Genomic DNA, 12,342 nt, shown 5'->3' with positions numbered 1-12,342 from the left:
AAAAGAAGGGGGGAAATCGGAGGGGAAGATGAACCATGAGAGACTACGGACTCTGAGAAACAAACTGAGGGTTTTAGAGGGGACAGGGATGGGGGATGGGTAACCCAGTAATCGGTATTAAGGAGGGCACTTACTGCATGGAGCACTTGGTATTAAAAGCAAACAACAAATCATGGAACACTACATCAAAAACTAATGATGTACTGTATGGTGACTAACATGACATAATTAAAAAAAAAAGAATTTAAGTGTCATTGAAAACACCACAGCACTGTAAAATTAGAAAAATATGACACATTTGAATTAAAGGGACATAAATACAGGGACATATAAATAACTAATCTGAAGGTTAAGGTACAATCAAATTCAGGCAACTTTAGAATACAGTGAAATATAGAATTTTTTTTTTTTTATTTTATTTATTTATTTGAGAGAGAAAGAGAGAGCATGGGGATAGGGAGTGGCAGAAGCAGACTCCTCACTGACCAGGGAACCTGATACAGGCCTCGATTCCAGGATCCTGAAATGACCTCAGCTGAAGGCAGACACTTAACTGAGCCACCCAGGCACCCCTAGAGTCTGGTTTTTAAAAAACATTATCTAGGGGCACCTGGGTGGCTCAGTGGGTTAAAGCCTCTGCCTTCAGCTCAGGTCATGATTCCAGGGTCCTGGGATGGAGCCCTGCATTGGGCTCTCTGCTTGGCAGGGAGTCCGCTTCTTCCTCTCGCTCTCTCTCTGCCTGCCTCTCTGCCTACTTATGAGCTCTATCTGTCAAATAAATAAATAAAATCTTAAAAAACAAATTATCTAACACTTTCCTCCAAAAAGTATTAAGAGGGTGACAAAGGATGTATTTCAAGTTATTTAGTTTGAAACAATGGGGACTATATCCAAAATGTTTGAGAAGTCCATGGTACCATAAATCTGTATAAGTCATAAATATTTGGGAGTTCTAGAATTGACAGGGAAATTTCATATATCCATTTAAAATTTAGATCAGCTGCAATCTTCCTGTTTTATAGATGTAGAAGCCAAAGTCCAGAGACACTAACTAATTACTAATCACATAGCTCAAGTTTCCTGCACTCCAAAATCCATGGAGTTCGAGAAAAATATTCTCTCTTAAGGACTCTGTTTATATTTATCTAAACAGAAACTACCCTAATGGAGTGTCATCAGGAAAACGCCTTCTGGAAAAAAATGGGACGTTTAAGAAACACTGAATCATACATAGAATCATGTAATCTTGGTAAAGCCTAAGAGCTTCTTAGAGGCCATCTATTTTCTAAATGAAATTTCACAAACTTATTCTCACACTATCTTTAACAAGTCATCTAAGCTCTGCTATAGGTCTCCAGAGAGACAGAACTCACTATCCTCATGCTGAATTCAAAGTTGCTGTCTCTGGTTCTTATAGATTACACAGATTTTGTGAGGAAAAAAGTAGGGCTTCTATACTTATTGATAGAGAGGTTGCATTGAATATTGACTGTGGCAACTATTATATTACATATTGAATTCATCTAACAAAAACTTGCTGCAGAATTTAGGATCATTTTCAAACTTCAAATTTCATCCCTGTATCTGAAAAGCCTGTAAAAGAGTAATCCCATCCCCTAACTGAGGGCAAAATTGATAAATCAAATAGAGATGACTCAATCATATAACTGATAACTTATTTCTGATTAAATCTCAGTAGAATGGACTAGATCCAGATTAGCACAGCTGAATTCTAATTTAGGAGACAACTCTAGTATGTTCTGGTCACCAGACCAGCAGATCCCCTTCTTCTTAATAACTTAATAGAGTTAAAAAAAATAATTTACCATATACATAATACATACACGTATAGTTAGAGGAATTATAACAAAACAAACTTTTGTATATCCATACCTAGATTAAGAAATAGTGTGATAGGGTGCCTGGGTGGCTCAGTGGGTTAAGCTGCTGCCTTTGGCTCAGGTCATGATCTCAGGGTCCTGGGATCGAGTCCCGCATCAGGCTCTCTGCTTAGCAGAGAGCCTGCTTCTCCCTCTCTTTCTCTGCCTGCCTCTCTGCCTACTTGTGATCTCTCTCTGTCAAATAAATAAATAAAATCTTAAAAAAAAAAAAAAAAAAAGAAATAGTGTGATAGTGCTGTTGAAACCCTCTCTGTGTCTTCCCCATTTCTTGCATTGACTTTTGTGTTGCTCATTTTAATGCCTGTTAAGTTTAGTCATATTTGTATGCATCCTTACCAATATATTGTTTGGTTTTGATGGTTTTTAAACTTTCTATTAAGTGGAACCGTACTTTTTTCATTCAAAATATCTTGGTATTTATGTTGGAACATGAAACTGTATGGTATTCATTTTCACTTCTGTATAGTATTCAATTACAGAACACAGATCCTTTAAGGCATTAATTCCCATCACCCCCCTCCAGACTCATATAATACTATGGTTCTGAAATTTTTATTTTTATTTTAGCTACACAAATTAGACAATATTGCTTTGATTTATAAAGTCAGTGTTTGTTATATTCACCTACAAGTTTTCTTTGCTCATTGTGGTGGACATTATGATGCACTGCCTGGATTCCCTTTCAGGAATGTAAACTCTTCCCAGTTCCTGGGAAAGCTGCCAGAAAGTGGCTCTTGGGCTGCTGGCCCTCTTCGGGGATTGCTTTGTCTAGAGAATACTGTCTCATCTAAGGTCAAGGCTCCTTCCAGGGGCAGTCCACATCCAATGAGGGTAAAAATGCCTGACCCTCTTGTCCCAAGTCAAGTCAACAACGAAGGATCACCCATCTCCAGAGCTCCCTATAGTAGTAGTGAAATCTTAGTTGGGTCTTCGCCGAAGCTGGACTTCTCTGCCTAACAGTGCTTCCTTCTTCTCCCTTCTACATGTATTGATCCCAAGAATAGTTTCTAATGAATGTGTATACTTGGACCTTTAACTAGGAAAATACTTCAAAACCAGTATTTAAAGCAATTTTCTTCAGAGAAGATTTCTATTTGTTTCTGCTAGGTCCATAGGGCACCCCAAACTCAACACGCCATTCAATAGCTTTTATATTGAGGTTTTGTTTTGTTTTTTGGTGCAGTATGAATTCCAAGTCCAATCCCACATGTGATTAGGAAAGATTCTTTTGTCCACTTCATCCAAAGCCAAAGATGAAACAAACAGTGTCATTCTGAAGAGCAGGTTATTTTCCTGTCATTAATAGGTTTTTTCCTTTGGGGATCCCAGCTTTTTACACTGCAGTGTCCAAACTTACGAGCATGCTCATCAGAATTTGTCCCTCGCCCCATGCAAGCAGAAATACCTCCTTAATGCCCAGGTTCTGGGCCATCAAGGATCACAGAAGGTGTCCTCAGGGATAAAATGGGCTCTAGGGCTCATTTATCTCTGTGGAACTGGGTTTTCTCATTACATACAGCCTTCGCTTCCAACTCAGTCATGCTTTTCAAAAATTGTTTTAACATTCTATACAGCATTTCTATGTTCTTTACCAGAGGAGGTTTCTCTGAACATCTAATCTGCCATGCGGCTTGAAAATGTAACAACTTCAGACATATTTAAGAGATGCTAAACGCTTTAGACCAACCAGTTTTTTTTTTTTTTTTAAGATTTTATTTATTTATTTGACAGAGAGATCACAAGTAGGCAGAGAGGCAGGCAGAGAGAGAGGAAGAAGCAGGCTCCCGGCTGAGCAGTAAGCCCAATGTGGGGCTTGATCCCAGGACCCTGAGATCATGACTTGAGCTGAAGGCAGAGGCTTTAACCCACTGAACCACTCAGGTGCCCCAAGAAATGTCAAAAAAGTCTTAAAAGACAATGACATTTCTCAGGATATCCTGAAGAAAGCAGAATTGAGAAAATATCTGTACATCCATGCTTATAATGGCATCATTCACAATAGACAAAAGGTGGAAGCCACCCAAATATCCATCAATAGATAAACAAAATGTATATACATATAATGGAATATAATTCAGCCTTAAGAAAAAAGAAATTTTGAAACATACTGAAACATAAACACTAAGGACATCATGCTAAGTGAAATACACAACCAAAAAGACAAAATAATGTATGATTCCCTTATAAGTGGTACCAGGAGTAGTCCAGTTCATATTAACAAAAAGCAGAATGGTGGAAGGGTAAATGGGGAGTTATAAAGATTAGGTTTTCCCAGATGAAAAAATTCTGTAAATTGGTTGCCTAACAATATGTGGTAGGGGAGAAAACAGGTTAAAAATAAGATATGACTGAATGGGATCAGTTCCATAACCAAAGCGTACACAGAGTGCCATGGGAATACAAAAGATATTATCTAACTCTTCCTGATTGATGGAGAAATAAGAAAAGCCAGAACTAATTTAGAATTACAGCTTTGAAAGGAGTTTAGGTAAATATGCCAGAGTGGACATACACACTAATTTGCTCCCTCTTGGAAACACACTAAAATAATACTAAAACACTTTTTTAAAAAAAGGTATCAACCTGCAAGGACAACAACAAAACTCTGGAAAAATCGAAAGCAGATGTGCAAATAGTAATAGAATGAGCTAATGCAAAAAAGGCAGTCTCCTAACCCAAGGAAGAAAAGTGACTTTTAAGTTTACTCCGCAAAACCTCCAAATGGCTTGGGACAGAGCTGCACCTCTGTAAGGTAAGAGTTAAGATAGAGCCAAACACTAGAAAACAGTTATGAAAGTTTACGTTAGTAAATTGTATGCCCAAACTCTCTTTGTCTCTCTATGAAGCCAGAAGACTACTTTATCCCCATCTGGGAATAAGACTAGAACTTTTGTTTTATTTTTTCTAAAAGGGAACGACAGAGTGTCTCTGTCTGAATTGAGGGACTCCCAGCATAGATGAGGGTGGCACCTGACTCAAGGCAGGAACATTCCAGTTCTCAGAACACTGGTAGTCTAGATTATATCCAAGTGGAGATGGGAATATCCTGATGAAGGGAATAGGACTAGTCCAAGTTAACAAAGATACTAAAGATGATAAAATAAAGGGATTGTATGGATTTGGAGTTTCCAATCAGTTTTTCAGTACCTGACTCTAAGATTTAAGTTGTTTAATCAAGCCTTGCCAGACATTGAGGGAAGATACGAAAGACAGAGACCAAAACAAGCAAACAAGAGGCTTAACAGGACATGAAATTTGGAAATATTTAGTCAGATAGGATGTAAAATCATTGAGGGACATGACAGACCCTAATGAATTTGACTGGAGCACAGTGAATAAATGCTAGCAGTAAGAGATGGCTAAAAAGGAATGTAAGGGCCAAACCATAAAGGACTTTGCACATCACATTGAGAGTCTGTCTTCCATAGGATCAGGCAATGGGGAGCTAATGAAGGATATAAAGGAAAATAACATGATCATGTTTACGTTCTGACAAGATTATTCAGGTGGCTATGAGATAGATGGACTGGTGGGGGAGAAATTATTAACAGAGGGACAAAGAGGTTGCTGAAGCAATTAAGACAAAGAAAAATTTAGGTTTGAATTAAGACTGGAGTAGATGGGAGGACCATAAAAGATACTGAGAAGATATAATCAAAAGGACTTAGGAACCGACTCGATATGTGAAATGGGAAAATGGGGGAGAGGCAAGAATAAAAAAGTGCTCCCAAAATTTTCACTTGGGCAAGCGAAGAGATGGCAATGGCATTCATGGAAATGAGAAATAATATAAAAGGAGATACAAGTCTATTGGAAAACAATGAATTCTATTTTAGATATGACAAGTTTGAGGTATTGGAGACAAAGCTATTCAGCAATCAGAATGAAATATCGGTCCGTGTTAAGGCAGGCGGGATAGGCTAGATAGATCTAGAGACATAAATTTGGTTATCAATCAGATCACCAAGGACAGTATAAAGATTAGCAATTTTCAGTGTGTGTGTGTGTGTACAAGGAAAGCAGTGGCTGAGATTTAATGCCTTTGTTTATTAGAGAGCTACTGTTACCTATCCATTGTGGTGCCCCACAGACACATTTAGGGAAAATGAGGTCCCAATAGTTTATTTTTACTTTTGTCTCTCCAGCCTCAGGATACATATCTAGAAAGAAGTTGTTACAGCCGATGTCAAAGAAGTTACTGCCTGTGTTCTCCTCTAGGATTTTAATGGTTTCCTGTCTCACATTTAGGTCTTTAATCCATTCTAAATTTATTTTTGGGTTTAGTGTAAGAAAGTGGTCCAGTCTTCCCAACACCATTTGTTGAAGAGACTTGTCTTTTTTCCATTGCATATTCTTGCCTGCTTTGTTGAATAGTAACTGACCTTATAGTTGTGGGTTCATTTCTGGGTTTTTTATTCTGTTCCATTGATCTATGTGTCTATTTTTGTGCCAGTACCATACTGTTTTGATATCTGTAGCTTTGTAATACAACTTGGATCCAGAATCATGATACCTCCAGCTTTGCTTTTCTTTTTCAAGATTGCTTTGGCTCTTCGGAGTCTTTTGTGGTTCCACACACATTGTAGGATTGTTTGTTCTAGCTCTGTGAAAAATGCTGTTTGTATTTTGTTAAGAGATTGCATTAAATGTGCAGATTCTTTGGGTAATAGAGACATTTTAACAATATTTGTTCTTCCAATCCACAGCCATGGAATGTCTTTCCACCTCTTTGTGTCTTCTTCAATTTCTTTCATCAGTGTTTTATAGTTTTCAGAGTACGAATATTTTCTCTCTTTGGTTAGGTTTATTCCTAGGCATCTTATGGTTTTTGGTGCAATTGTAAATGAGACTGATTCCTTGATTTCTCTTTCTGCTGCTTCATTATTAATATATAAAAATGCAACAGATTTCTGTACACTGATTTAGTATCCTGACTTTACCGAACTTGTGTATCAGTTCTAGCAATTTTTTGGTGGAGCCTTTGGATTTTTTATATAGCATATTATGTCATCTGCAAATAGTGAAAGTTTGAATTCCTCATTGCTGATCTGAATGCCTTTTATTTCTTCATGTTGTCTGACTGCTGAGGCTAGGACTTCCAGTACTATGATAAATAACAGTGGTGAAAGTGGACATTCCTGTCTTGCTCCTAACCATAACGGAAAAGCTCTCTAGTTTTCCTGATTGAGTATGATATTAGCTATAGGTTTTTCATATATGACTTTTATTATGTTGGGGTCTGTTTTCTCTAAACCTACTCTGTTGAGGGTTTTTATCATGAATGGATGTTGTACTTTGTCAAATGCTTTTTCTGTATCTATTGGGAAGATCATATGGTTCTTATCCTTTGTTCTTTAATGTGGTGTATCATGCTGATTGATCTGCAAATATTCGGCCACCCCTGCAGTCCAGGGATAAATCCCACTTGATCATGGTGAGTGATACATTTAACATACTGCTGGATTCGAATTGCTAGTATTTTATTGAGAATTTTTGCACCCATGTTCATCAGGGATATTGGCCTGTAGTTCTCTTTTTTAGTGGAGTCTTTATCTGGTTGTGATTTCAGAATAATGCTGGCTTTGCAGAATGAGTCTGGAAGTTTTCTTTCCACTTCTGTTTTGGAATAGTTTGAGAAGAGGTATTAATTCTTCTTTAAATGCTTGGTAGAATTCACCTATGAAGGCATCTGGCCCTAGACTTTTGTTGGGAGGTATTTTTACTACTGATTCAATTTCTTTGCTGGTTATTGGTCTGTTCAAGTTTCTATTTCTTAATGTTTCAGTTTTGGTAGCTTACATGTTTATAGGAATTTATCCATTTTTTCTAGGTTGTCCAATTTGTTGGCATATAGTTTTCCCTAATATTCTCTTATAATTGTTTGTATTTTTGTGGTGTTGGCTTTTATTTCTCCTCTCTTATTTGTGATTTTGTTTGGGTCCTTTCTCTTTTCTTTTGATAAGTCTGGCTAGGGTTTATCAGTTTTACTAATCTCTCAAAGAACTAGCTCTGGTTTCATTGATCTGTTCTATTATTTTTTCAGTTTCTGTATCATTTATTTCTGCTTTAATGTTCATTATGTCCCTTCTTCTGCTGCCTTTAAGGTTTCATTTCTTGTTGCCCTAGCTTCTTTAGGTGTAAAGTTAGGCTATTTGAGATTTTTCTTGCTTTGTGAGGTAGGCCTGTATTCCTCCTGGGACTGCTTTTGCTGAATCCCAAAGGTTTTGGAACATTGTGTTTTCATTTTCATTTGTTCCCAGGTGGGTTTTTTTTAAAATTCATTCCTTTATTTCCTGGTAGACCCATTCATTGTTTAGTAGCATGTTGTTTAACCTCCATGTATCTGTGGTCTTTCCAGATTTTTTCTTGTTTTCTTTCTAGTTTCATAGCATTATGGTCAGAAAATATGCATGGTATGATCCCAATCGTTTTATACTTGTTGAGGCCTGATTTGTGACCAAGTATGTGATCTATTCTGGAATTGAAAAAAAAAGTGTATTCTGCTGCTTAAGGATGGAACATTCTAAATATACTTGTTAGGTCCATCTGGTCCACTGTGTCTTCAAAGCCATTGTTGACTTTGGGCTTAGATGATCTGTCTGTTGATGTCAGTGGGATGTTAAAGTCCCCTACTATTATTGTATTATTATCAATTAATTCCTTTATTTTTGTTATTAATTGTTTTATATATTTGAGTGCTTCCATGTTAGGGGAATAAATATTTACAATTGTTATATCTTCTTGGTGGACAGTCCCTTTTACTATGACACAGTGCCCTTCTTCATCTCTTGTTAGTCTTTGGTTTAAAATTTACTTTGGGGGCGCCTGGGTGGCTCAGTGGGTTAAAGCCTCTGCCTTCGGCACAGGTCATGATCCCACAGTCCTGGGATCGAGCCCCGCATCAGGCTCTGTGCTCAGCGGGGAGCCTGCTTCCTCCTCTCTCTCTCTGCTTGCCTCTCTGCCTACTTGTAATCTCTGCCTGTCAAATAAATAAATAAAATCTTTAAAAAAAATAAATAAAATTTACTTTGTTTGATAGAAGTATTATTATTCCAGCTTTCTTTGGATATCCGTTTGCATGACAAATGCTTCTCCATCCCCTCACTTTCAATCTGCAGGTGTCTTCAGGTCTATGATGAGTCTCTTATTGGCATCATATAGATGCGCCTCTTTCTATTTTTTTAATAATCCATTCTGATACCTATGTCTTTTGGTTGGAGCATTTAGTCCATTTACATTCAGAGTAGTTACTGATGGATATGTATTTAGTGCCATTTTATTACTTGTTTGTTTTTGTTTCTGGAGATTTGTCCTGTTCCTTTCTAGTCTTTGTCACTTTTGTTCCTTCCTTTCCACTCAGAGTCCCCTTTAATATTTCTTGCAAGTGGTCATGAACTCCTTTATTTTTTGTCTGGGAAGCTCTTTATCTCTCCTTCTACTTTGAGTGATAGCTTTGCTGGATAGAGTATTCTTGGCTGCAGTTTCTTCCCATTCAGCACATTGGCTACCTCATTCCACTCCTTTCTGGTTTGGCAAGTTTCTGCTGAGAGATCTGCAGCTAGCCAAATGGGTACTCCCTTATAAGTTAGGGACTTCTTTCTGCTTTTAGGGTTTTTTATCTTTATATTTTGCAAATTTAATTACATTATGTCTTTGTCTTGGCCTGCTTTTGTTGATTCTGAGGGGAGTCCTCTTGTCTCCTGGATCTGGATATGTTTCCTTTCTCAGATTAGAGAAGTTTTCAGCTACTATTTCCTCAAATAAATTTCCTGCCCCCTTTCTGTCTCTCTTCTTCTGGGACTCTTTTAATATGAATGTTATTACGTTTGATAGAGTCACCAAATTCCCTAGGTCTATTCTTGTGTTCCACAACAGTTCTTTCTTTTGTTCAGCTTCAATATTTTCCGTTATTTTATCTTCTATATCACTTACTCATTCCTCTGCTTCTTCACTTGTGCTCACTGCATCAAGTCTGTTTCGAATTTCAGTTATTGCATTTTTCATTTCTGACTGCTTTTTAACTCTTTTATCTCTGTAGTAAGGCCCCCCTGCCCCGAAATCTTCCACTCTTTTCTCAAGCCCAGAGAGTATCCTTATGATTGTTACTTTAAATTCTCTATCAGGCATGTTACTTATATGTTTCACTTAGGTCTCTGGCCATGACCTTATCTTGTTCTTTCAAGATGAATTCCTCTGTCTTGGCATTTGTCTTAGTCTCCATCTTCTTCTGTGGTTTAAAAAAGCCTGTTCTGTTTCCTGCTCCTAAGAGTAATGGCTTAATGAAGGAAAGGTCATGTAGTGTCCAGGGCCTGGTGTTTCAGGGTAAGTTTCTAGTGTTTGCTGCATGTACTCTGCTGCTGTGTTTTGGCTGCTCTATCCTTTAGGCCAGTTGTATGCAGAGGCTCTCCTTGCCTGCAATGGGCAGTGTTGTGTCCTTGGCCAGAATGTGGTATGTTTCAACTAGGCATACTCTGGTCTACTTGTTAAATGAGACCTGCTACTACTTCCAGTAGAAATAAGCCCTGCAGAATTCTCTGGTGATGTGGGCAGGGGTTTCTGCTGATCTTCTGGGGAAGGGGCCCACCGTGCTGGCACTGAGGCAAACTTGATCAAGCAGGGCAGTACCAACGAAATGCAGGGTTGTGGGACTTGGTATAAGCCGGTTAGGCAGCCAGTTTTGGCGCTGTACTGATTATGACAGGTGTCTTTGTGTTTATGCTGAGGGTGGGAAGGGAAATGATGCCCTCCTGCTCCTTTGTCCCTAGAGAGGGGACTCTGTGCCCGTTGCTCTCAGAAAATCACTCCAAGAAGAGCAAATAATCTCCTTTCTGTGTGTCCTAGGCATTTCTCAGATCACTGTTTCCATACTATCTGGCTCCAGCTTGTTTGCCTTCTCTCTGGGGGCAGCGCAGTGCCCTCCTGGATCTAGCCAAGCCAAGCCTGCTGACCTTGAAGACTCCAGGCTTTAGGCATGTGGTGTGGGCAGAGGCGTGTGCTGATCTTCTGGGGGAGAGTCTCACCATTCTAGGACTGAGGGAGGTTTGACTGAGAAGGACTGTTGCACCAGAGCACAGAGGTGTGGGATTTGTTGCAAGCAAGCTAGGCAGCTAGTGTTGAGGTGAGCTGCCCTCCACAGGTGGCTCTGGGTTTACGATGAGGAGTGGGGGGGAGAAATAGTGCCCACCTGCTCCTGCTCCTTTGTCCCTAGAGAGGTATCTCCTGAAGCTATCTCTCAGGGGCAGCTCTAGGAAGAGTGAATTATCTCCTCACTGTGTGTGAATTCCTCACAGGCGTTCCTCAGATGGCTATTTCCACAGGTCTGCCTCTGGGTTGTTTGCCTGACTTCTTTGCAGGAGCAAGGCAGTGCCCTCAGAGCTCTATCCTAGCCAAGCCCTGCTGACCTCTACAGCTCCAGTTTTTGAGCCCTGCTGGATACAAGAACTCAGGAAAACAGCCCCTCCCATTTTCTTTCCCAGCCAATGGCTTTGGGGAAGTGCTCTTGTGCATTCCTCTCACATTCATTATCTTAAATGAGTCTGGAGAGGAGAAATATGATTATATGAGTAAAACCATATTGAAGTTTTTTTTTAAAGAATATAAAGTAATGCCAATCTTCTACAACTATTTTATAAATTAAAACAGAGCATCTAATTGTTATGTGAACAGTTAATTCAACTCAATGCCTTGTAATAAGAGCTGATTTCCAAGCAAACTTATCAATTGCTGAATTTAAAATATCTAGACTTAATGAACATTTTATCTAATTAGAAAGTTAGAAATTTCCTTATTGAATCTGAATCCAGTAAGTTTCAGACTTTACAATGTCTGAGATCACTTAAATGATTAGACTCCCCATCATCTTTACATGTAGTTTTATCTTGAATATTTAGTTCATGAGAAAATCCTTCTGATTTAATATAGAGTAAATAAAGAAGAACATAAAATTATATAATTACAGTCCAATTTTTAAAAGTGATAAAGCATATATAAAAGACTATTAAATATATTAAAATGTTAATAGATGAAAAAGAGACCGTCATTTTTCTTATTTCAACCTACTTCTACATTGTTTATAATAAATACATATCAGTTTTATAATAACAAGTATTTTCATGCAAATAGTTTCCTCAACTAGATTTCTGCAGAGGAAGAAAATAGCTGAAGATGTACAATATTGATAATTTATATGGATATGTGTTGGGGCACTTACATCTCATTTTTAGGGGTCTTATGTCTCCTATATCAATAGAAACTCAGGGAAGGCAATTATGTTTATTTCTTTTGTAAGTTCCTGCAGTCCAAAATGCTGTGTTCTGCAAAGGGGCATTGTATCCTCAGGGCCTAATCAAAGAAAAAAAAAAATTGTAAAATGAATCCCCTGAAACTAATTTGTTAGATTAGCAACTTTTCCCTACTACTCTATGCTAATATTTGTTATGGT

General features: G+C 38.2%; 1 protein-coding gene across 10 annotated transcripts in view; it reads right to left on the bottom strand.

Moving 5' to 3' along the window:
* Nucleotides 1-12,342, bottom strand: part of CEP57L1 (centrosomal protein 57 like 1) — a 73,507-nt gene that overhangs the window by 30,700 nt on the left and 30,465 nt on the right. For 4 of the 10 annotated variants that reach the window (XM_059401169.1, XM_059401168.1, XM_059401173.1 and 1 more), the window contains exon 2: nt 12,112-12,242. The exons of the other annotated variants lie outside the window; for them this stretch is intronic. Coding sequence is in view for 1 of the 4 variants with exons in the window: in XM_059401176.1 (XP_059257159.1) it covers nt 12,112-12,118 (7 nt within the window). In the remaining 3 variants the exon portion in view is untranslated. The remainder of the gene's footprint in view (nt 1-12,111; nt 12,243-12,342) is intronic. 10 annotated transcript variants of the gene reach the window in all.

The sequence above is a fragment of the Mustela nigripes genome, chromosome 5 (genome assembly GCF_022355385.1).
Source record: "Mustela nigripes isolate SB6536 chromosome 5, MUSNIG.SB6536, whole genome shotgun sequence".
NCBI lineage: Eukaryota > Metazoa > Chordata > Mammalia > Carnivora > Mustelidae > Mustela > Mustela nigripes.
The sequence above is the reverse complement of the archived record's forward strand: the minus strand, read 5'-3'. Positions and strand labels throughout refer to the sequence as shown.